Genomic DNA, 24,854 nt, shown 5'->3' with positions numbered 1-24,854 from the left:
ACCCACCCCCCACCTAAAACATGCCTGCTGACTAAACACCCAGGACCAGCTCTGTGATTACACAACGCACAGAATATCACACCAAAACCGGCTCTGTCATTTCTAATTGATTTTGCTAATACGTCGACACACAAAGTAATGCCTTTACTGATTCTTAAAACCACTGCAATCAATGTCTAATCAATCTATAATTTGATAACAGGTTTGCTTAGAAATCTCCATAGTCCCTAGCAAATGAAACCACATCTGCTTCCTCTGTGATTAACATTCCTCTTTTATCATGCTGCTTGAAAAAAGTCGTTCGTACAAAATTCGTTAGCTGAGGGTGCATTTTTTTTGCGGCCCTGTTGCTATTCTCACAAACACCCAGCGGATCGTTCTCCTAGTAGTCCCCCTGGTCCCAGTCTCACAAGCATTTGGGGGCCTCAGTGTGTGGCTCAGCAGGATGAGTCTGTGGACCTGTGATTGGCGGGTCACCAGTTCAAATTCCTGGACGTGTGGAGTGATTTCGCCAACTGGCCCCTGCGCAAGGCCCTTAGACCCCTATTGTCTGAAACCGTCAGACCCTGCCTTCTCAAATATGTATCTCACTTTGAATAAAAGTGTCTGTTATACTGTAATGTAGCATGTGCTGTTTCAGAAATGGCCCATATGTGGCTTGGAGGTTTAGGACACTGTGACTGTAATCAGAAGGTTGCCGGTTCATATCCCAGTCAACAGAGTGGCTTGACCGTTGGGCCCTTGAGCAAGGCCCTTATTCCTCAATAAGTAATAAGACAGGAGCTGGCTTAATAATTGCGTCTGTTTTGGGGGCCCCTGTTGCATGGTGGATTGGAAGACGCCACTTTTACTCATGAGTCCCGGATAGACAGGAAAACTCAGGGCTCAGCCTACCAGTACTGTATCTCTCAGGCCTTTAGAGTCTTCCGTCTGGATTTGGGGGCAGAAGCCGGGGGGCGGGGACAACCGACAGGACTCATGAAAACATCCGTAATGTGCACACGAGGTCCATGTGACTGACATGTGACAGCAGGACATGAGCTTTGCTCTTTACATTGTTTCAAGCTGTCAAACCAGGCCACTCCTAGGGTCAGTGCATGATTAAGGCATGAAAACATGAGATTGCATAAGCAGGGGCTTTGGCCTCGGTGAGCCCATAACCCCAGTTTGCAGGACTCAGAAAGAAGGCATTTCCCAGTGCCACCCTCTCGTCACATTTACTCGAAATCTCAGACTTCACTAAGTCAAAGGCACTTCTGATTTAATGTGAGTAGAGCACCACCTTATGGCCATGTCTGTAAACAACAAGAAAGTTGGGGAATACCTTGATTTCCCTGATTTGCTTCATATTCTTATACATGCATCTAGCCTTTTGTCTTTGATAAAATTTTGAAATGTGGGTCTGAGGGGATCCAGGAGGAACCCCAATAATAAAGAAAACTTTAAGTTTGCCATCAGTTTAAGGGATTTCCCAAGCCATCATCCCCAAGGGAGAAATGTGCCATTCCATTGCATGTTCTTTGCATATCTGAGATGGGTGTCATCTGGATAAAGTGAATGCATTCTATATCTTCCTGCAGATCTTTCCATGGTGGAAACGGGTTCAACAAGACTAGCGGTGAGAAATGAAATAAAAAAAATTTTTGGCATCAGACAGCTGCAACGGCTTCTGAGTCGCGTCGGGCTGGGGGCTGTGGGATGTTTGCAGGAGGAGGCGTAAAGAAGCCAGTGTATATATGCTACAAGTATCAGGTGACAGAAGGAAACTGAAAGTACTACAGTCACCTTAATTCACCAACCAGATACCAGTCAGTACTAGATCTACCGCATATCTAAAATGGAAATCCCGTAATTAGTCACACTTTCAGTAAGTTCATGAACAGCAAATGTATTTTTTTCAAAGCCTGTACAATAATTCTCCTTTTCGTATATGTGTGTTGTAAGCCTAGTAATTTCCAAATCTAATTACAATGCCCTGTGAGAAATGAGTAAACGCCAGGAGAGGAGTGCGTTTCCTAACTTAGAGCAGCAGGAGGTGCTGTTTTGGGTTCTCCTCTGACTGTATGCTTTCATGCCTGCGTATGTCTCAGAATAATCATTCTCCACATTGGAAAATGAAAGGCCGGGAACCTGCAGTCACAGGACAAGCAGGAACACACTGCTTTCTTGGAAACTCACCGAGCATATCCATGCATCCATCCATCCATCCATCCATCCATCCATCCTCAAACCGCTTTTACTGGTTGGGGTCACATGGGCAAAACTCTGCTGACCCAAGGCTGAACCACGGAGGCCCCTGCAGTATGTTTCAGCTTGCTAGCTACAGTATTTATGTTGACACGGAAACAGCCACACTCCCGGTGATTAATTGCGGATGAGTCATTTGTGAGATGCTGTTATTATGTGCAAGGGAAGGCCAGTTAGCTTGGAAACAACTACACCTAGTGAGAAGGGTATCCCACAAAGCCCCAAGCAATGCGCAGACAGGTTTAACCTGCATTCCTGCGCAGGCGCCTTGCTTCTGTCTGCGTCCATCTGTGGCTGGTCAAACGGGAACAATGAAGTCACCGACCAGGCCAGTCAAACCGCTTCCTTATCCAGTGCCGTGACACAATTAATAGACATCTCTTTTTTGAGAATTGTGTAAGAGTCACTTCTTACGAGAAACAAAACAAAAACAAAACTATCCAGCTGTTTTCCACAGTTTGATCAAGTCCTCACCATGCTGAAATGCTACTGAACTTTGAGCTAGAGGGCTATTCTGTGCTTGTTCCCAGTCCGGTTCCTCAGCCCTGATTTGTCGAGCCTCCGTAAGATTTTCAGGTGAGGTGACACTCTGCGGGAAGTGTGCAAACCTTGTGTGGCTTTCAAACCAATGAGCTCAGATGCCTCTCAGTTAAGCCCAGTGAGAGGACACTACTCCTCTCATTACCGAAGCCTCTACTACTGCTGCAGGCAGACCCTGCATTGGCGCCCTTGGTTACAGCGGCACCAGCCGTTGCCATGGCACAGCCTCTGTAAACCTCGAAGGCAGGCAAGGTGATTCAGACTCGATGGGAGCAGCAGAGTTTGATGGATTTAGAGCTGTTGCACTCAAACCAGCCCCACAGAATCTCTATTAAGGGAATCTCACAGAACGGAGACCCCAAAACAAGCATCACCACAATAATCCATTGCTGCATACACTGTTATGCAGTGCAACAGCTTTGGTCCTTGTTTATGGAGATTAGATGGAGACGGAGATTGCAAGGCAGCCTGATACAATAAGAACCTGTGACTCTGGACCTCACTTCAGGAGGAACTGTCAAGTTGGCTCAGATGAGACTGGACTCGCAAATTCACTCTGGCGTGCCTTACACTGACCGTACTCTCACACAACTCTCACCGTGTGAGAAATGTCTCACAAGGATATTCTCACGGATCATCTGATTCTGTCGCCGGGCAAGTCCGTGGCTTTAAATAACGAGTATAGTTCTCAGTCAATTTCCGGCCTCAGATTTACACCAATAAATTTAATATTTAGTCAACAGCATTTTTATAAGTAATGGCTTTCGAATCAGAAACTGATTGGTCTATTGGCGGCACAGACGTGTCCGACTGCCAGTGCATTTCAGATTTAATTTCCTGTAAGCTTAGATGATGACATTCACAAACATCCAGTAGATGGCATGTTTGTTTTTCCAAAAAAAGAACAAACTTGACACCATGAAGCAAGCTGCAAATAAACAGAAATCTCTGACAGCCATACAATCATACGGCGAGAATGACAGCTCTGAAAATAAAACCATATCAAAGGACGGGTCAACAAAAATGAAATGTTATAAATCAGTGCACTTGCGTATATAAGACATATCTTCTGACGATACTGTCCTGTTTCAAGATCGTTTCTGTCCTGACAAGCCCCTATTGAGACACAAGAATATTTAAATGATTACTTGTCACAAGCCATTTTTACCCACTGATTAGTCAATACAAATCAACCAGCTCCTGTAAATTTATAACAATTCAGCCAACAATAACTCCAGCAAAGTGTAATGCAATAGTAACTATATATTGTAATAGTAGAATTAAATCTGTCTTGTCAAAGTATTAAATTAGTCTCAGTTCCAACAAACACCTCATCCAACAAAATAAATACACAATACAAACCACACAAATGATGGAAAACATTTTCTTTTTAATTTACAATTTACCACAAAATTAGTATGGTTCCAGTCTCAAAGCTTACATAATTATCAAAATCTGTATGGAAATTTGTATTTATAAATGTACAGTACTCTTTATTTTTAAACAATGGCCCAAAATCCCTCAAAAGTAGATATACGTTTGTGCTTAAGAGATAAAGGTGATTTCATACAGTTTGCTCATATAGTGACTACAGCAGTTTTTTACAGTCCTTTCTAGAAACATTTTCAGTAAAAAAAAAAAAACCTGGTTCTATCTGACCGTACCATAAGTGACAACGTCACAATGAGAAAATTAAATAATTTCTATAAATATCTTTCATTCACAGCATTTCATTTTCGGCTATCACTTATAAAAATTAGCATCTAGTCCCTAACACACAATCACTTTAAGTTTAAAGACCATCACTTGGCTGAAACATCAGTTACGTATTTACAGCATTTTGACCTGAAGTAGTTTGTGTAAGGCACAAGGGAGGGGGGGGGGGAGAGAGACCATCACGAAAGAATAAAAAAAGAAAAATACAGCAACAAGTGTTCAACTCATTCGAGAGCTGGATCTCTGTTGTCCCTGACACAATAACCACAATGTCATAGGTTTATACAGTAGTACATAAAAAGGTTCCATTCCACTGAATCCGATTAATGTGTGGTGCCCACTGAGTAAATCACCCAAACTAGGGTAGAGTAAGGGGGTAGGTCACAGACCTACACAGTCATTTTCTTAACCAGAGCCAATCAGACTCTGAAATACGGGCCCAGAGGATTCAACTCCTCTTTAATTCAGTACTGAAAGTAAATCAGGGGAAGGTTGACCTTTAGAAACATCAGCTTCTCCAGGTTTTCCAGCAAAGGCCTGGATTGATTCAGAGCAAAATTTGTGCTAGCTGTGCTGAGCAGGGTCTCTGCCGGGACAATGGTAGGTGGGCAGCCCACATAGCGGACCGCCACTTTGGCAAGGTCTGGCCACAGGAACTTCTTCAGGTTCCAGTAATCGAGAGGATCACAGCTTTGATCGAGTATCTCTTCCTCTAGGTACTCCAGCACTGCCAGCTCTGAGGATTTTGGTCGTTCTTCCTGCTTGATTTTATTCCTGATGTCATCCATGAGGGCCCAGAGGTTGTCCTTGTTTGACTGAGTGCTGCTGGATGTAGCGGGGGCATCGCTGCATCCATTTGAAAGGAAACTCTTGGTCTCAGCTGAGGTAGATAGTGACTCCTCAAGTTCCCGGATGAGGTCTTGCTTGCACTGCTCCGCCTCCTCCACTGTGAACAGGGTTGTTTTGTACCGAGGGTCCAGCATCGTGGCCCACATGTACCTCGCGTCATGAAGTGTTGAAGACATCTGACTCACCATGGCTTCCTTCAGGGACTTGAGCATATTGTCGATGCCCATGGTCTCATCGAAGAGCAAGTCGATCTTCCGGTTGAGGATGTGAATGAGCGGTATGACCTGGCCGAGGGTGGCTGTCCGATTGCTCATCTCCCTGCTGGCCACCTCGAAAGGCTTCAAAGCATTGCATATGGACTGTACCACCTCCCACTGGTCACAGCTGATCAGTTCCCTGAAGTTACACTCGATAGACATTTCGTCAATTGCCTTCTTTTGTTCCACTAGCCGCTCCAGCATGTAAAAGGACGTTTTCCATTTGGAGGGAATATCCTGAACCAGCTGGTTCTCTGGTAACTGGTGCAATTTCTGTAACTCAGCCAGCTTATCCTTAGCCTTTGCTGAGCGATGGATACGTTCGCAGATCTTCCGGGCGATGCTCAGCAGGTTCTGAACCATCCTTTGGCTCTTCAGGGCCTCACTTACAATGAGGTCAATGGCATGGCCAAAACACTGCACCGTGGCATGACTGCTGTCATCCAGTGCATTCCTAAGGCTTGGGTTATCAGTCACAACGTACCCGATTTTCAGACCTGAAGAGGTGATCCACGTGTCCCAGAGGTACTCAAGCTGCTTCTGGATGCTTGATACATCGTAATCACAGTCGATCTGAGAAACACCGAGGAGGGCAGAGCAGTGGAAGTCCTGGCCCTGAGGTCGAACGCACGACTCGTAAGTCACCCAATGTGCGGTCAGAATAAGGTATTCTCGAGTCTGGCTGCTGACCCAGATGCTTGTGGTAAAATGGACAATCTCACCCTCAGCTTCTTTCATGTGTGTGCCAACAACCTCCTTCACCCTCTCATACATTTCTGGTATGGCGGCGCTTGTAAAATAAGATGGAGAGGGCAGAGAGTACTGTGGCTGAAGATATTCCAGCAATCGGTTCAATCCAACATTCTCAACCAGGGCTGAGGGCTGAAGGTCTAATGCCAGCATTTCCGCAACAAGCCTGGTGATTTTTTTGGCCACCGGGTGGTACTCGTCAAACCTTTCCTTGTTTTCCTCATATGGGGAGGTGTCCATGAGTTCTTGTTTCACCTTGGTGTCAGCAGAGGAGACAACACCTGAGATACCGCCGTTACTTTCAAGAACGCTGCCGTGAAATCTCTGCATGTGCCTGAATAAGCAGCTGGTGCCAAGGTTTGTGGTCTTTTTCCCCCTGCTTATCGTGCGGTTACAGTGCAAACAAACCACTTTTGTGGGATCTGCGGCAGAAATAGAAAAATGATTCCATAACTTCGAAGTCTTTTTGCTAAAAACAGGCAAGGTCTGTGGCTTCTTCTCGGTGGGATTGCTGCTGGTTTTAGAGGACGGTGCTTCAGGAGTCGCGAGGGTGGCATACGGAGAATGAGGCGAAGACGTTTTGCCATACGTGCTGTTCTGCTCTTTGAGAACATCAGAATGGCGCCTCATCAGGTGTCTCATCAAACAACTCGTCCCAAAGTCGCCGCGTTTCCCTCTGCTGATGACGCATGGGCAGTATCGACACAGTGCTTTCAGCTGGTCGACTGGCGAGACGATGAAATGGTGCCAGACCTCCGATTTTACCCGTTTCATGATTTTTTTGTTTTGCTGGAAAACAGAACTGAGATTTTGAACGAGACTTGGGCCTTCTGAACTATCATCTGGTGAGGAGCTCAGTGGCAGATCTTTGTCACCTTTTTGCCCAGCTGACACATCAACTGAAGACTCTTGCTCTTGGCCTGACTGATATGACGCATCGTTCGAGTCCTCTTTCATGTCAACGCTCTCTGTAAAATTTAAGGGCACCTCGTCAGACATTGTTTCAGGAGAGGAAGACACAGAAGGTTCTTTTCTCATCTCACCCACGTCCTGCAAAGAAAAACGTGGCAGAAGAGTGGGCGGAGCGGTATATGGAGGTGGAATGTTTGAGCCTCGACTATTTTCTTCTACAACAATGTCTCTGTGGGCCCGCCACATGTGTCGAATCAGACAGCTTGTCCCCAGGTCTTTCCCGTTCTTGCCTCGACTGAACTCATTCATGCAGTGTATGCACACTGCCTTCGAGCTGTCCGCTGGGGACAGGTAAAAGTGTTTCCATACTGCAGACCTTCTCCGGGAATTTGAGCTTTTGGGAGTCGTGTGAACACGTTCTGACGGACCGTCCATGGTATCCTCGGCATGGTTTGCACTGGAATGTACAGAAGAAGCCGCACCGTTGTTTTTGGTGTACTTATCTGATTTTGGTGCTACTGGGGGCACCTCTTTGGGTACGGCGTCTGTGACGTCCGAAGAGGAGGCAGATATGGAGATGCTTTTCTGCACTGCCGGAGTTTCTATAGCTGCCAGTTCCCTTTTATCTGGCGAGTTCATGGGCGCTATTAAAGAGGAAGATAGAGAGCTGGTGAAACTGCCAGAGGGGAACTCACTCTCCTGCAACAGTGCAGTGGGGTGAGCCCGTCGCACGTGTCGCATCAGGCAACTGGTGCTAAGGTCTTTTTCGTTCTTGCCTCGACTAAACTCTTTCAGACAGTACATGCATATTGCCTTAGTACCATCTCGAGGCGATATGAAAAAATGGTTCCAAGCAGGGGACTTTTTCCGAGGGTTAACTGAATTTCTCATGGAGGACAGGAGGCTTTGTGTCACAGCATCCATTGCCACATCGTAGAGCGTGCCGCTTAGCAAGCTACTGTAATCCTCATTATCCCTGGTAGCAAAATGTCCTACTGCGTTATCAAAGGCTAGAATTTCATCTTCTTGGATGCCCTCATCCAAAGCATTTGGTTCCTCATCTTTGATATGTAGGTTTTTTTCACTTTCTGGAGGTTTATTTTTCTTTTCCGTCTTGGACGAACAATCTGTACTTTGCCTTATATTGGTAGAGGCTGGAGAGTTTGGGGAATCCTCCAGATTATCATGGCTGTCTCCAGGAAATGGCTGTTCAGGTCCTGCGGAGGGTTCTGACACTTGTTCATAAACCTGAGTAGACTTTCCTTTTGGTGTCCTCTTAGTAGAAGAGGACCCCAAGGATAATTTTTTACCCAGTGTCTTTGAAGACCTGGAGATGGACTTCACATCCACAGTCTGAGGATTAATGCTGTAGGATTTGAACACATAACCATCTTGGCCCTCGATTTTCAGGCAGGTTCCTTTGGCCTCTAGTTTTTTGCCTTTTTCCACACAGTCACTTTGTTCCGGGCCTCCATCATCACTGCTGTGTGAGAGGCCTTCCTCACCGTCCATGATGGCAGACTAAAATTCTGCCCGGGAATTGTGTGTTCTGTTAAAACCTGCTGGGCAAGTGATTGGAATTCATTGGTGAGCTCTGCACATCTGTGTCAGCCACCACTGCAGTGCTCCGCGCAGTTCAGCGTCCTACCAAACAGATGCAGAAAGTCTACGTCTGTTTAGTTCTCCAATAAAAGGAAAAACATTCATAAATCATGGGTCTGCTTATGGGAGTCATGAAGTCTGGCAAGAGAAAAAAAGAAAATAAACGTTACTCAAACATTTTACAGCACAATAATAAGTAATAAGAATATAGGTATTCCTGAAATGAATATACATAATGACAATAACACAAGTTTTTGTAAATACCAACAAAAGACACTTCATTCATTGTCCTGGCAGAAGTAACAACATGTAAATAATGAACCTGGACTGAGAATTATCTGGAATACTATATTTTTCTGGTACTGTATATGCTATAGTAAGTTGACCAAAGCTTCATTAACCACACTTGGTAAAGATAAGATCTAAGTCTACATAAGAAAAAGGACACTGCACGCAAAACGAACCATTAAACTCAATTCCTGCTACAAAAGGTTGCACAATGTATTTGATGTAAGACACGAAAGAGGTTATCAGGATAATGATCAAATTAAGCGGAAGACTGAGGAACTATTTAAAGTGACATTTGTTAGTGTTAACACTGATGAGACTGATATTTGCGATGCAGTTACAAATGTCAGACTGTCGTGAGGCTGAAGCAGAAACGTAGTCGAGTTCACGCAGAGACGTCAACATGCTCAACAATATCCATCAATGAAATGCCCTGCGCAACAGACCTGCGTAACTTTCGTAACCAACCGTGGGAATAACGGTGGATCGCCGAATGGCAGGGTTCGGGAATACAGCCCTGCGGACAGAGGCGCAAGGTGAGCGCACACCGCGGGCGGCCAGACACGTACCGAAAGCCCTGCTATTATAACTGCATTGTGTACAAAACAACGTAAAGACAAAGGCGGCCATCTAGCGCAGCGTATGGCCGCGATCTGTCGCTGTCGTGGTCTTGCTATAAAGAAAAGGGAAAAAAAAATCCACTTTCATGCATACATTCCGAAAATCACCCGGAAACTGCACAGAAGCGCTTAGAATACAAAGCAAGGGCTGTGTAATAAAAGAGAATGTGTGGTTTACCCTGCTATTGATCCGTATGGTGTCTCCATCCTAATCTACACGGCTAACTGAAAGGACTGGTCAGCACAGGATGCAATGTATCCTTCGAGCAGGCTGACTACCCACATCGTGAAGTTTTCTATAGTTAAAAAGGAGTCGGGAGAAATGTCCAACACAACACGGTCGGGTGAGAAAATTGGCGTTATTGTGGGGACCAAAGGCGACAGGTCGGACAGCTGGAAAACCGCGATCGCCGTGACACTGGACAAACGCTCCTTAAAGACGGAGCTATTTTTAACCCCGGACCCTTTAGGCATGGGTCAAAAGCAGCGTAATTTAACAATACACCGCAAACAGTAGTCCCCATCTCAGCCGACTGCGCGTGCAGTACTTTACATGGTTAGAAACTAACACAAACCAGTGAAAGGTCGACTTAGTTACATTAGTCGACACCATTTACATTAAAGCGAAAATAAAAACAAACAAATCAGATGACTAGGCAGATGTTACTAATAATCTACCTTGTTGTCCTCGGTACTCCGACAGTTAGGTACATTTCGGGTGCGCATCAGGCATCAGATTGACATTTCCAGTTCCATAAGGTGAAAAAGATCGCGGTAATCCTACACCCTTTCTGTGAATTCACTGCCACGGTAGGCCAGCGCAAAGAACTCGACCTGGCGGAGCAGAACCGGATCCTGGCAGCGGAGGTGTAAAGGAGAATCAGTCGGAGAACCGGATCGACCAAAAGCGGCCCTTGTGTGTTTAAACTGTTTAACCCTTTGAGGGCGATCCGGCAGATCGCGGCGCACATACCTGTCAGCCCCGAGGTTTGTGTTCGGCCGGTTTCGGGAGCTAAACGGTTAAAGTTGTGCGAAGTATTCGCTTGATCTCCGGGATCGGCGCTTTTGTTCCGCACGTTAACATCGGAGAGCAGGAGGCTCCATGGGAGCTCGGGCCGGAAGCAGCAGCGGCGCGCGCCGCTGTCTGACGTCACGCGGCTCACGGGCCCCAAGATGGCGACGTCGTGGCCGTAAGAAGGAAAACACAACCGCCCTCGCCGTATTTCCCGTCAGCGGCGAGTCCTCCGTGTGCCGACATCGCTCTGAGCGTGAATAGGTCGATAACGTCCGTCACATCCATCCAGCATTTTTATTGGAGGCAATTTGATCACCGAAATACCGACACAAATGAGTACAACCACGCTATGCTTTTGAAGTATCTTATCAGTATGGTTTAATTTAAACCTTCACACACGGGGTTTCTTGACCTGGAGGGGCTCTTTCAGGGGCTGGGCGAACGCCATTATGGGTGGGTCAAATCAAGAGTGCCCCAGCTGGTTTGGTACTGGTACCTGACTGGAAATAAATGGAAAAGAGAAAGTACCGTTTTTAGTACCTAAAGTACAGTACATTGTCGTGGGAAAGTGCGCTTAAATTTCACGTCAAAGGCACTCCGACTGAAAAGACAATGTTTTATATGCTGTAAATCAAGTGCATTTATTTACCTGAAAAACAAGCATAGCTAAACAGTTTTATTATATTCAGTTCGTACAGCTGTACGTGTAGTTACTCCAATAAAAGAGTTTTTGCCTACCCGTTATTTAATCAGCTCAATATTTAGTCCAACTAAATTGGCTTATAGAATTGTGCTGCTAATTGGGCCGCATAAGATATTTTTGTTAATGGTTAAATGATACCAACACCGATACAGAATGAGACGAATTCACTTGAGTCTTACGGTTTTAGCCACTTCCGGGTCGCCCGCCACGCCCTCTATGCGTAATTACGCCATGCGTGCGATGGCGCACGGCGGGCGGGGCCTCCGGTGTAACCGCATTGTTGCTGGGGGAGGGAGAAAGAGAGCGAGCGAGAGAGACGGGCTTCGTGATGAGAATCCGGACCTTTCGGTTGTTGCACGGTCTATTTTTATGACGAGGGTAGACCCCAGTACCGAGGCCGTGCGGTCCGAACGGACGCCCCCGGATACCTCCAGAGCCCGAACCCGCGCCTGAGAGCCGAGCGACGTCCGTTGGATGAGAAGACCGCGCGGGATCGCAGCCGTTTGGGCAGGCCGCGCCGCCATTGCTCCCCTCAGCGCTGCCCTGGTCTAACAGAAAGCTGTGGGGGCGAGGGGTGTGCGCTCCACGATTCGCTCGACAAGCACAGGCAAGTATCATAAGTGTATAAACAAAGGGATCCAACATGCGCCTTGCGGGGGGAGGGGAAGTGGAAGCGCCGCTTCTTCTTTTTTTCTATTGACTCTGATTCTTGTTTTGCTGGACGCCATGTTTGCATTTTCTTGGCTTTATTGTTATGAGACTGGCCCGGCGTCGCAGCCCTATGCCTGGGATGGCCGCTGGTGGCCCACAATGGCACGCAGGGAGGGATGGTTATCCGGGAGGGGGGCGGGGGGAAAGAGGTCTGCTGGCAGAGAAAGAGATCCGCTTGGGGGTGGGGGCAGAGAACACGGCTCCTCTGTGCCCCCATGCACAGTGACGCCGAGCCGCAGAAAGACCTCCGAGCCGGGACGCTTTGGCTCGTTTTGTGCCGCCTTATTTGGGGGCTGTGCGGTTTTCCACCAGAACTAGAAGAACAAAATCACCTTACACCAGTGATCCCCGAGTTTTCTCGGAGACCCGTCACGTGTGTGGTTCACGTTCATCATTGTTTTAGGTGGACGGTTAGCTGGACCCCCTCCCCCCCCGGGGAGTGAAATGGCCCCCGGCACCATCCTGTCGCTCGTGCCTGCCGTCTGATCTCCGTGGTGCTTGTGTGTGCCATGCTGGAAAGCCGTGCTCGTGACTTCCGGAGCTGCCATCAGTCGTCACTGTTGGAGTAACTAAGTAAATAAGTCTTGCCATTGTAACCTGCTGAATGGCACAAGAGCAGATTCCATCCTGGGCCGTGAAAGAGTCGACCCTGTCCCTAACCACTGCACTCCTGCACTGTGTGCTGGACAGTGTACTAAAGCACCTGCAGTCTTTGCAAATTGATCTGCTTACATTTGCTGTAGTGATTTTTCTGCAGATTTGTGAAGTCATTTTACTTCCAGTCTGATCTGCCCTGATTTATTTCCCAATCAAGCTGTGACACCTCTTTACTAGAAATGATTAATAAATGCCATTGAAGTGTGTGTTTCTGCTTTGTATTATTGTACCTAGAAGTGAAAGAACCGTATAAAGCTTGGAACCATATAATTAGGATAGATTTAGTTTAGTTGATATATTTAGATTCTGAGCAATGAAGTGAATAAAATCATGTTTAGAATTTGGTGATAAGTGTTGACACACCACAACGAAATGTGTCCTCTACATTTAAGCCATATGCTCAGGGTGCCTCAGTGGTGCCTTGCTGATCGGGGATTCGAACCAGCGCTCTTTCAGACTTCAATTACAAGTGCGTTTCCCTAACCATTAAGCCAACACATCACACTTGTATGTTGGGTGTGGTATCCTTGTACTGTTGTCTTTGCATACGGTGCTACTCCATGTTCTGATCACCACAAGTGGAATATATGATAATTCACAGGTAAACATCGTACAATACTTGTTAAACACTGTGAGGCGTGTTTGTGATCGCTGCGGAGACTGGAAGCATGGCTGGGTCGGTGCTGCCACTTGCCAGGCATCAGTAGAAAGCATTACTAGCTAGAAAGCAGATCGAAATTTGATGGCTAACCAATGTACATCTTAAAGTCGGAAATATTGCAAGTTGAGTCGTCATGAAATGAAGAGCGTCTGTATTTTCTTTTCCTCTTAATTGTCCTGAATCTATCTGGATATCCTCCTGAGTGTCTCTGTCTTTCTGGCAGGTTTTATAGGAATCGGACGATGAAGAGAAAAGCGAAGCTACAGCGGACGCCCGTGTCCAGGCGCGCGGCGTCCCCCATCAAGCCGTCGCCCAACCGCGAGACGCTGACATACGCTCAAGCGCAGCGCATGGTAGAGTTGGAGATCGATGGCCGCGTCCACAGGATCAGCATCTTCGACAAGCTGGAGATCATCTCGGACGACGACGCCACCGCCCAGGAGATCGTCGAGTGCAACAGCAACAAGGAGAACAGCGAGAAGCCGCAGCAGGCCCTTGTACGGTCCGTCAGACTGAAGAACAGCCAGCAGAAGAAGAGTGCGGCCCTCACCGCCTCGCCGGGCACCCAGGCACCGGGAGGAACCCTGAAGGAGCCTAAGATCCGCACGGTGGAGTACAACCTACCTGTGGTGCCCCGCCGGCCTCCCACCTACTACACCTATGTGGAGAAGACCCCAGAGGAGCTGGATGAGGAGGTGGAGTACGACATGGACGAGGAGGACTTTGCATGGCTGGACCTGGTCAACGAGAAGAGGCGCGGCGAGGGTTTCAGCCCGGTGTCTCACAACGTCTTTGAGTTCCTCATGGACCGCCTGGAGAAGGAGTCGTTCCTGGAGAGCCATGGCCACGGGGAGCCGCTGATCGACGAGGACGCCGTGTGCTGTATCTGCATGGACGGCGAGTGCCAGAACAGCAACGTCATCCTCTTCTGTGACATGTGCAACATGGCTGTGCACCAGGAGTGCTACGGCGTGCCCTACGTGCCCGAGGGCCAGTGGCTGTGCCGCCTGTGCATGCAGTCGCCTTCGCAGCCAGTCGACTGCATCCTGTGTCCCAACAAGGGCGGCGCCCTCAAAAAGACCGACGACGACCGCTGGGGTCACGTGGTCTGTGCCCTCTGGGTCCCCGAGGTGGGATTCTCCGACACGGTTTTCATCGAGCCCATCGACGGCGTGAAGAACATCCCTCCCGCCCGCTGGAAGCTCACCTGCTACCTCTGCAAGGAGAAGGGTGTGGGGGCCTGTATACAGTGCCACAGAGCCAACTGCTACATGGCCTTCCATGTCAGCTGTGCGCAGAAGGCCGGCCTCTACATGAAAATGGAGCCCGTGAAGGGGGCAGAGTCCGATGGCGGCACTGCCACCTTCACGGTGAAGAAGACGGCCTACTGTGAGGCGCACACCCCCTCCGGCTGTGTCAGGAGGCCCCTGACCATCTACGAAGACTGCAAAACCAAAAACGGGCTCTGCCGGGAAAGCAGAATGGCTGGGAGTGTGAGGTTGAAAGGGACTCAGAAGAAGAAGAAGACCAAGAAAAGTCCACCCAAACCTACGGCTGCTGTCCCTGCACTTTCAGTGCCTAGCATTTCACCCCAAAGGTAGATCATAATTTTAGCCACACCTGCAGGATATAGGAGATTAACATGAATCATTTTGGTATAGCTTGGTATTTGTTTGTCTGGGTGCTTCAGGCCTCCCTGACTGTCTCCCCGTTGTGTCCAGATTAAACACAATCCTGAATCAGGTCTCCATCCAGAAGAAGAAGGTGTTTGTGGAGAGGGTCTTGAGCTACTGGATGTTGAAGAGGCAGTCACGAAATGGGCTGCCGCTTCTCCGCAGGCTGCTGTCCGGCCCACAGGCCCAGAAGGCAGTACAGCCGGTGAGTTCCTCCCCGGTTCTTTGGAGCCAAACCCCTCCCTTGCTCTCTGGATGTTGGTCGTGAACCCTGATGATGATGCAGGGCGCTTTCAGCTGAGGCCTCGGGGTTAATGGGCTTCATTCTACAGGGGAAGTATTGCTCCTACCAAAGGCCTTTAAGTAGAGTTGACAGGCTTTCATCTTCTATTATTTGAAGGCTCTCTTGGGCTGCCCTTAGCTCTTGTAAGATTTTCATCTTGGTGCTGAGCATATAGCTGGTGAATAATTTATACTCCATTGAGCTGTGAGGACACCTCCCCAGGCAGCTGAGTGGGGTGGCAGCATGTGCCCCGGGGTCTTAACACGCTTACATTTTCAGAGGGAGACTGAGAGGGGGAACCAGGTGCTGAAGGAGCAGTTGAAGGACTGGCACCGGCTGCGCCATGATCTGGAACGAGCCCGGCTGCTGCTGGAGCTCATCCGGAAGCGGGAGAAGCTCAAGAGGGAGGAGGTGAGCTGGGGCCCCCGGCCACTGCCTTTGGGTCTCCCTGGTCGGCTTTGTTACTGGATGATGGTTGTGTGAGCCATGGAAATGGGTGAGGGGGAGCCTGTCTTGAATCCGTCCCGCTCTCTGACCCCCTGCAGATAAGGCTCCAGCAGACAGCTCTGGAAGTTCAGCTCACTCCGTTCGCCATCCTGCTGCGCTCTGTCCTGGATCAGCTCCAGGAGAAAGACCCCACCAAGATCTTCACCCAGCCTGTCAGCATCAAGGAGGTATGTCGCGCAAAACAGCTCTGGAGTCTGTACATCGCTTCATGATCGCATGACTTTCAGATATCCTTGCATTTTTGGGATCGCTGACATGATTCCTTCTACTTTGTACAAATGCATATTGTTCCGGCCTAATTATGGGGAAGCTGGTTACAAGTACTGCAGTGTCTTGGGTATGAACCAACAACCTTCAGGTTGACCATAGGCTGTGCGACTTTTCAGGTGCCAGACTACCTCGACCACATCAAGCACCCCATGGACTTCTCCACCATGAGGAAGCGAATAAACGCACAGGGCTATAGGAGCCTGGAGGAGTTCGAAGCCGACTTCAACCTCATCGTGTCCAACTGCATGAAGTACAATGCCAAGGACACCATCTTCTACCGGGCGGCGGTGCGGCTCCGCGACCAGGGCGGGGCCGTGCTCAGGAAGACACGCCGGCATGCTGAGCGTGTTGGGTTCGACTATGCTAGCGGGCTGCATCTCCCAGAACCGCCCAAGGTGGAGCTGCAAGCAGCGTTCTCCTGGGATGACGGTCAGTCAGAGGATCTGCTCATTGTGATAGAACTGTGGTGATGTGTGGCTCAGTGGGATAGGGCGCTCTGCCTGTAATCGGTGGGTTGCTGGTTCAAATCCCGAGGTCAGCAGAACGATTTCAGTATTGGGCTCTCAAGCAAAATTATATCTGATCCATTTCTCCAAGGTGACACAGTAAGGGAGGGTTACAGTTTGTGTGCTCCCTGGGATTTGAACCCATAACCTTTGCGTTGTGTATTGAGCTACAGGAGCTACTCAGCAAGGCTCACAATCTCCAAATGCTCCCTGCATTCTCTAAATACATAAATATCTAAATGGGCTTTGAGGTGCAGAGATCTTTACCGAACCACATGGCCATTGGGTCTCAGCCCAGTCCTGAGTTGTATTCTGCTCCTCCCACAGTCGACCGGCTACTAAGCCCAGTGACTCGGGAGCACATGTCCCTGAACGAGCAGCTGAAGGAGCTCCTGGAGATGCTGGACTTGACGCGCTCCATCAAATCGTGCCCGTCTCGCAGTCGGCGCTTAAAGCTGCTGAAGAAGACTATCGCTGACGTGCGCAACGAAATCAGCCTCAGGGAGACCTCGGAGCCGGCGGGGGTGGAGCCGGACCCAGCAGGCCGGGCTGTCGAGGATGACGGTGCGTCTTCTTTCCAGACCTGGCAGGTTCCAGTCTGAGCACGTCCTGTGGTCACACATCCTAAATTCTACAGTTCTAATTCTACATCCCTGTCTCCTCACAGGGGACAAATCCCAGCCCCCGAAGCTGGAGCCGTCCGACTCGCTGCCCCCCCCGAACTCAGATGGCGACTCGGAGCCGCCCACGCTCAGGCCTGTCGACCCCAACCCCGATGGCAGGGGTCAGAGACATGTGAAGTTTGGCGCTCGGAACTGTGACGGCCCGACCCCCGGGGAGGTGCTCAACGGACACCCCCCTGACCCAGTGCTCCCAGACGGCAACGTCGGCACAGCGAGCGCGCCCTCGCCGGCCGAGCCCCCCTGCACCGTCAACCGGCGCACCTCCGTGCTCTTCAGGAAGTCCAAAAGCATGAGCCCGCAGAAGTCGGCGAAGGCTGGCGATGGCCAGCAGGGGGCGCCACAGCTGGGGACCAAGACCTTCCTGTCTGTGGTGCTTCCTCGCCTAGAGACCCTCCTGCAGCCCAGAAAGCGGACGCGCAGCGCCAGCGGCGACAGCGAGGCCGAGGACCCCTCCCCCGTGAAACGCTTTGACGCAGGTAGATTCTGCCCCCTTGGCCAGTGTTTCCTGGAGCGAATGTAGCTTGTGGGTTTTTTGCTGCTGTGCCACTGAGTCGCTCCAGTATGATTAATGGTAAAGACACTGAACACCGTAACGATTAACCATGACATAGATGGAGCATAAGCCTGTCATACAGGACGTCTGGGTGCTGGGTGATCTAACAAAGCAACGTGAAATGTGGTTTCTCCTGAAGCTCAGTCACACGCCTGCCAGACGGCTGACGCTCTTCTCTCACGCCTCCAGGGCTGTCTAACGGCTTTGTCGTCGACCAGGAGAGGGTGCCGGTGCCCAGCAGGCAGCTGGACCGTCGACGCAGGTGTGCCTCTGAGTCCAGCATCTCCTCTAGCGGCAGTCTGCCATGTGGCGCCAGGTACGCCGCGGGGCGAGCTGCTGGATGGGTGTGAGGGGCGGGGCCACATCGCAGGGGCGGGGCCAGGGGCTGGCACTGCATGCTCACTGCTGGGTTTTGTCACCCGCAGCAGTTTCACTCTCCAGTCAAAGTGCGGCAAGAACAAACCTGCGCTCGTGCGGAGGAACACAGTGGACGACAACAGGCAGTCAGTGGGCTGCAGCGAGGGTGGCGGCGGGGGTCAGACCCCCAAGGCGTCTGCTGGTCAGTGGCTCCTTCACGTGGTCCTTCCATTCATTTCCCCACTGATCTGTTAACCCTAAAGTTGGCATGCCAGAGTCACTGCTTGCATTCATTTGAAGATTTTTGTTTTTAGCCAGAGCATGTGACTTAAGCGGCCCCTGACATGGGAGGCATGTTCGTCTCATGCCACAGGGTGGCGCTGTGCTCCGGTACCGTAGGCCACAGGCCGCTGCTTGCTTACTTGTCGCATGCTCTGGGCTAGAATCTCCCGTCCCGTCCATCACCGGCCGTCAGGTTCTCGTCCCATGTTTGCCGTCGCTGCTTGTTTGTTTGGTTCCCCGCATCGGTTCGTGCTGTGTCGCCATGGCGATGGCGCCGCTCACGCGTTCGGCTGTCCTGTCCTGTGCGTGCCTGTCTGTCATGTGGGCGTGTTCTGCTCTGTGTTCTGCAGTGGACCCCTCGTAACTCGATCTGTCGTTATTCCTGCTTCCGTAGAAGTTGGCAGCAGCAATGTTTGGATTCCTGCTAGCGCTGCAGCACTTGTACTGGAACCTCTAAAACTAGTTTGGGCAAAATGTAGTGGATATCCGTCCTACCCCGCCTTGGTGAGTGTGTGCATGTGTGTAAGAGACTGAGCGTCTTAAAGTTCATGTTGTCCCACCCCCACCTGCTTTTCCACCAGCTGTGCGTGACTGGTCAACACACACACACACACACACACACACACACACACGGGTGTTGACTGTCTGTGTGGAACTGGCACACCTCTCTAAACCTCTCCCCACCCACTCCATTCTCCAGACTTTTCCGGTTCAGCCGAACCATGGAATATAAACCGGTTTCCCAGCTCAGTCAGCAGTGACCTTGGGTTACTGTTAAAGCTTAGCTGACTCTAACTTCTCACCATGAAACTTTTGTTTTCGAACGGTATTGTTCCCTGAATGAGCCAGCAAAATATCATAGTTGCATGTTTCTGGTTTGTGTGTCGTGTTCTGCAGTCTTAAAGCAGAAAAGTGACTATTTTTGTATCATGCTATAACTTACTGATCATACAATATTTTTACTGTGGAGTTTACTACAGCGGAGACTTTTTAAAGTGCATTATTAACTCCTTTGGCTTGGCTTTTTGAACAGGATCATGTCGTTTAGGGGGAATCCTGTAGGTGGCAGCGTTTCCCCCATGCTGGCATAAATAATGACTCTGCGTTTGAAAATCCCCTTTAGAAACCTCAAGCCTGACAGACCTTCACCTCCAGAACCTACATGTGTGTTTTGTGTGTGTCTGCGGCAAATGTGTCGCACCTCCATTCGCTGTGGAGTCTGTCCCCGCCCTGCCCCCCCTCACCCCATTTGCCCTCTTGCCACAGCTAACCTGAAATTCAACCGGCAACCGCAATGCGTCTGTTTCCATCCAGATAATAGACCCCAAGATGGCACGGGGGGGCTGCAATCACAATGGAGTTTCCATCCCAACACCCCCACTGGACGTGCTCCGAGCCGGAGAGCGGATGCAGTACAGGTCCGAAGAGAAACTCTTCCTCGTCCTCTTCTTCGACAACAGGCGCAGTTGGTGAGCCCTGCTTCCCCTTCATTTCAGACACTTCCCCAAATCGTTCACTTCGTTCCGATCCGCTACGGTACCTGCCTGACTTGGGACTTCCGATGTTTTCAGGCAATGGCTTCCTAAATCAAAGATGGCTCCACTGGGAGTCGACAAGACCACGGACATGGTGAAGCTGATGGAGGGTCGTACATCCAGCATCCGCAAGGCCGTCCAGAAAGCCTTCGGACGAGCCACGGGTGGGGTGCTGCCTACTGGCTGAGTGGTGCGGCCTAAATCCGCAGGGCCTCACCCTACTCCTCCAGACTGTTACTCTGGTGACGTGAAATATTTGGCCCAGTGCTGGGTCCATGTCGGGCCCCTCCTGCCCGAGCCTAGGGCTCAGACCACACTCACGTTTGCCGTGCATAGCTGTGTATTTAAAACAAAAAAAACTCTGTATATACCTGTACATTTCCAACACTAACTTATTCTGTAGATTTTTTTTTAATTCGTATTGTAAATTTCTTAATATTTATACTTTATTGGTGCTATGAAAAGTTGTACAGTTCTAGTAATAATCAAATGACTCGGATAGGGCTAAAACGATACAGTATTTCATAAAACTTTAAGTTATTGAAGTTTAACTACATAAACGCTCCACAACTAGCATTAATGGTTGCCCCCCCCCCCCCATATAAAGTTGTTTGTTTTTTTATTTTTTATTTTTTTTAAGTTTTACTACTTCTGTTTTTTTGTAAATACATATAAATCTATATCTGTACAATTAGTATCCCTAAGGGGGAACATGAAGGGGCTCTTCAGACAAAGTGTCATTTCCATAAAACCAAAAAGTACCTGCTGCCCAGAATCCCCCAGTTTTGTTTGCGTGATGTGAAACTCTTTTTACATGGTTATGTGGTTTCTTTCTCCATTTTTACCTGTTTAGTTTGACTGTATTTCTTGGACCTATGTTGAGACTGTTTTGGTGTGGCTGCTTGTGGAACGGGTGAGGGGTGGGGTTATATGCATTTTATATCCAGAGAAATTGTAATAAAATCTAGTGCATTAAAAGCTAACTTTTATTATTTTATAATCAGTGTGCAAGTTATCTGGTGATTTGATGGTTGAGCATGTAGAGTTTGTGATGTTTAGTTGGTTCCTGGGTAGCACTGGTTAGATGCAAGCTAGAAGTTTTATTTCAGTTGTCATGTACACATCCTTAGATTTATTTTTTTGTTCACTTTTTTTTTTTTTTTTTTTAAGAAAAAAAGCTGCATTAAGTAATGGGGATGGTCTGGGGAGGGATCAGATTTTTATTTTTTAAATGGATACACTGAAAAATAAAATGGTATAAATCACTAGCAGAGCGGACTGTGTCACAAGTTTGCCGCTTTTCGCGGTTTGGTTCCACTGCTTGTTCCTTTCGGTAGGTCCATGATTCCTGTAGTTTTTGTGGCATTACAAGGGGCACCTGAGCCCTGTAGCTGGGAATGATTACATTGTTGGTATGCTATATGTCCTGTTGCCATGAATCCTACACATGTGATGGCTAAGATTTATGTGTGACCCCTGCGTGATGCCACACAAAATAAAATGACACTGCAATGACTTAAAGAAAAACTGCCATGAAATCCAGCCGTCCTACTACGTTTGCAGTGTGCTATGAAAACAGGATCAAATTAGACCTTAGGCTCCTGTAATGTAGCTGCGCTAGGCAAACATTCAGCACCATGATAGGAAATTAGTTTAAAAAAAAAAAAAAAAAACTGGTCTGGATTTAATCATCACCATGGCAATTGTGTGGCAGGAATTTTACGGGTGATGCACTCGTATACCATTAAGAAATCATCAAGGTGCGGTTGTTCTACCGTCATTGACCAAAATACCCACTAGATGGCGCTCTTGCACTTTTGATATTTAATTGCATTCAGAATCAGACTCAAATTTTCTGGTCAAGTATATGAAGTAGGGTGTCTTATGTGCTTATAAAACTTATAACATGGTGCAGCTAGAGTGACGTACTATTTTGACTACCGTTTATTCACTATTCAATATAAATCTACAGTTTTTTCTATGACCTTTTCGTAGGTTAATGTTAAGGGAAAGGGTTGACACTGGCCCCCTATTTCCGCTAGTGTATGCTGCAGCCTGCGCTTTTCGTCAAGCGGGAATTTAACTTTGATATGCTTTGTTATACCGAATACTGAATCGCGTTTCGCCGAAACATCTGTTGCGTGAACCGTCCGTGTTTATTGCAGAAGACAGTCCCAGCGGTGGCCACAGAGCATTTCTGTCCGACGTAGCATCTTTTCCATGTATTTTCTAAGGTTGAATGAAAGTTTGTACCCTATTTGGTGCTACAAAATCTTATGTATTATATATTGTAATTCAGAACGGAAATGGTGGAATTAAAATATAAATCTTCACATGATTACTTTATAAAATTAATGAATCCTTCCGTTCATTTGCCATAAGCGCTTATCCAGTGCAGAAGGCAGAAGCACGTGGCGCACGGGGCCGCCCCCGCCCCAGTCTGGGTTCCAGTCCGTCGCTGCCTCACGCGCTTAATGAATCACCGTCCAATTATACATTCAGAACACACTGCGTTGTACTAAACATGGCTGTAGATCATTTGCTCCACAGTGTGAAACTTCTCCAAGAGAATACGCTGGCCAAGGATAAAGATAAGGTGTGTTGAGGTAATAATTTCTGATAGCCTGCTATCTCTCAAAAGAAATGTAGGGGTAACCCATGCAGAGACAGACGCTAAGCGAGTAGCAATGTTAATCTTGTCAAGCCTCTAGCGGTGTGGGTCTGGATCTGACATCCAGCCCTGTGAAGGGCAGTCTGCATGCACTCCTTGTGACCGGGTGTGATCTCCTCCCACAGTCTCCAGATGTTCTTCTCAGTTGACCTTGGCGTGGGCAGCCACGTATTTCGCGACAGTCTGCCGCATCCTCCTTTAGACCCTCTGCTCGCCGTGATACTCGTCTACATGTACAAACAATACCCACATTTTCTGCTATCTCTCACCCCTTTACCCTCCATCAGATGCTAATCGGCGAGGAGGAGGAGATCATACACGGACGCAAGAGAAGCCAAGCGTGGAAATCGATCACCTGCGCCAGCTTGATCAAACACAGCCGAGCAGACAGCGCTCCTCATTGCGTGAGAAAACCGCAGGCAGGCAAGTCCAAGCGGGCACATTACTCCCCATACCTGTACCTCACCCGAATGCAGCGGGGACATCATCTTCAGGAGGAGACCTCAATGGAAAGATGTGATGGAGGGCATGCTTAATGTAGTGTTAAGGCTGAGAGTAGGCTATTTGAAATGGCGAGTTTGCTTAACTTCATACTCACTGTTTCCCTCGCTGCAGTTTTAACCTTGGAATCCAGGACAATGGAAAACCAGTTTAGTGAGAAGCCACTGTGGCGATACTGTGGCTTAATTCTGAACATAGGAGGTTTCTGATCGGAGGAAGCCCATCTGAGATCCATATCTGCCCGGCTTCTCTTCAGAAACGTGCTACTGTACAGGTCATGTTTCGAAATCAGACTATTGCATCAACTACATTTATTACTGTAACATATTGTGTGGAATGAAATGATTTAGTTCATTTGCCATGAAGCCAAACCTACTGACATTATCACGTAGAGCATCCCATCTGTTTATATCGTATGTACGCGGTGACACCGTTAGCTCATTAATGGCTGTACGGAATGATGAAAAAAAAATAATGCAGATATATCTGCGGTGTCCGTGGTTGGCAGCTCCCTTCACCAGCTCCCCTTCCACGGCACAGTGTCACGGACATTACACTATATCTGTACTCTGCAAACGTGAAATACACCAGTGGAACAAGTGTTGAATCTGAAATGGATTTCAGCCGACGTGCCAGACGGGTCCGCTGGCTTTCCTTTCAGCGAGGTCAGCTCAAGTATTAGTCTGCTGTGCGGGGACAGGATGCATGCTCAGAGTATGCATGTATATGGCAGCTGACATACAGCAGCTGCACTCTTAAACCTGCCCCTTATGCTTTAAACCACATGCATATTATCGCCACGTTATGGCCTCGGAGCGTCGTGGTGCCGCGGATGCGGCTAGCGTACTTCCGCTGGGCGACCGCGGCGCGGCGCTGTTACGCTACTTTGGACAGCATAATGGTCGCTTTCTAATGCTGCTTAGTGTGTACACATCTTTGACAGTATTTTCCAAAGTAATGCGAACATGGGAAATATCTCCCCAAAGTGTGGCACTTGGCCACGGAGACTGGTACTTAATAAATAGCCTACTTATGTGAAACATAAAAAGGAGAAACACACTTTTTCTTTATTATTTTTTTAATAGAACCGAATTAGCCTTCAACGGGATCTGGGCAGACCCTTAAATGGCCGTGAACACAATGCAAACATTGTACAATGACCCGTAACGCGAACCAAGCGGAGGGAGAAGCTTTTATAAACGATATTTGTGAAACAGTTTCCGCGGGGATTGCGCCCTGCGCCCTTTACCGGCCGCTGCGGAAGTAAAGATCATTAGTAAAGCTCACAAATTAAAGCATCTTCGTACTGTTTGTTATAAAAGTATAGAGTGCACCTTTCGTGGGACATTGCAAGCCTGTTTTTTTATTTTTTTCATTTAGCTTTTTCATTTAAATCATTTTTCTGCACCGCTTTCTTCCCTTTATGTCCTTCCTAGTAACTGCAGTCTTTGATGCGTTTTAACCTCCGAGCAGGACACTGAGACTGGCCGTGGTGTCCGAGCTGG

The 24,854-nt window shown here is 48.5% G+C and overlaps 2 protein-coding genes across 9 annotated transcripts; one reads left to right on the top strand and one right to left on the bottom strand.

Annotated features, from left to right (window-relative positions):
- Positions 1-4,157: 4,157 nt before the first annotated feature.
- Positions 4,158-11,713, bottom strand: zbed4 (zinc finger, BED-type containing 4). 4 transcript variants are annotated; one of them, XM_023838124.2, is made up of 3 exons: positions 11,679-11,713; positions 10,755-11,296; positions 4,158-9,011 (listed from the first exon to the last, which is right to left on the bottom strand). In XM_023838124.2, exon 3 carries the CDS (start codon positions 8,781-8,783, stop codon positions 4,968-4,970), a length of 3,816 nt encoding a protein of 1,271 aa, XP_023693892.2. In that variant the 5' UTR covers positions 8,784-9,011; positions 10,755-11,296; positions 11,679-11,713; the 3' UTR covers positions 4,158-4,967. The 4 variants fall into 4 exon arrangements, with proteins under 4 accessions (XP_023693892.2, XP_023693884.2, XP_023693900.2 ...); XM_023838116.2 differs by lacking the exon at positions 11,679-11,713 and adding an exon at positions 11,535-11,635; XM_023838132.2 differs by lacking the exon at positions 11,679-11,713 and adding an exon at positions 10,460-10,636 and having other exon boundaries at positions 10,755-10,906.
- A 60-nt stretch (positions 11,714-11,773) lies between these two features.
- Positions 11,774-21,445, top strand: LOC111857374 (bromodomain-containing protein 1-like). Of its 5 annotated transcripts, XM_072709961.1 has the most exons (13): positions 11,774-12,106; positions 13,752-15,125; positions 15,250-15,406; positions 15,764-15,895; positions 16,030-16,158; positions 16,378-16,690; positions 17,095-17,331; positions 17,435-17,926; positions 18,193-18,319; positions 18,429-18,562; positions 19,037-19,146; positions 19,957-20,111; positions 20,214-21,445. In XM_072709961.1, exons 2-13 carry the CDS (start codon positions 13,771-13,773, stop codon positions 20,362-20,364), a joined length of 3,492 nt encoding a protein of 1,163 aa, XP_072566062.1. In that variant the 5' UTR covers positions 11,774-12,106; positions 13,752-13,770; the 3' UTR covers positions 20,365-21,445. The 5 variants fall into 5 exon arrangements, with proteins under 5 accessions (XP_072566062.1, XP_023694042.1, XP_023694033.1 ...); XM_023838198.2 differs by lacking the exon at positions 19,037-19,146 and having other exon boundaries at positions 11,775-12,106; positions 18,432-18,562; XM_023838187.2 differs by lacking the exon at positions 19,037-19,146 and having other exon boundaries at positions 11,775-12,106.
- Positions 21,446-24,854: the final 3,409 nt, after the last annotated feature.

This window comes from Paramormyrops kingsleyae, chromosome 3 (assembly GCF_048594095.1).
Source record: "Paramormyrops kingsleyae isolate MSU_618 chromosome 3, PKINGS_0.4, whole genome shotgun sequence".
NCBI lineage: Eukaryota > Metazoa > Chordata > Actinopteri > Osteoglossiformes > Mormyridae > Paramormyrops > Paramormyrops kingsleyae.
This window is presented reverse-complemented; position numbering and strand designations above follow the sequence as displayed.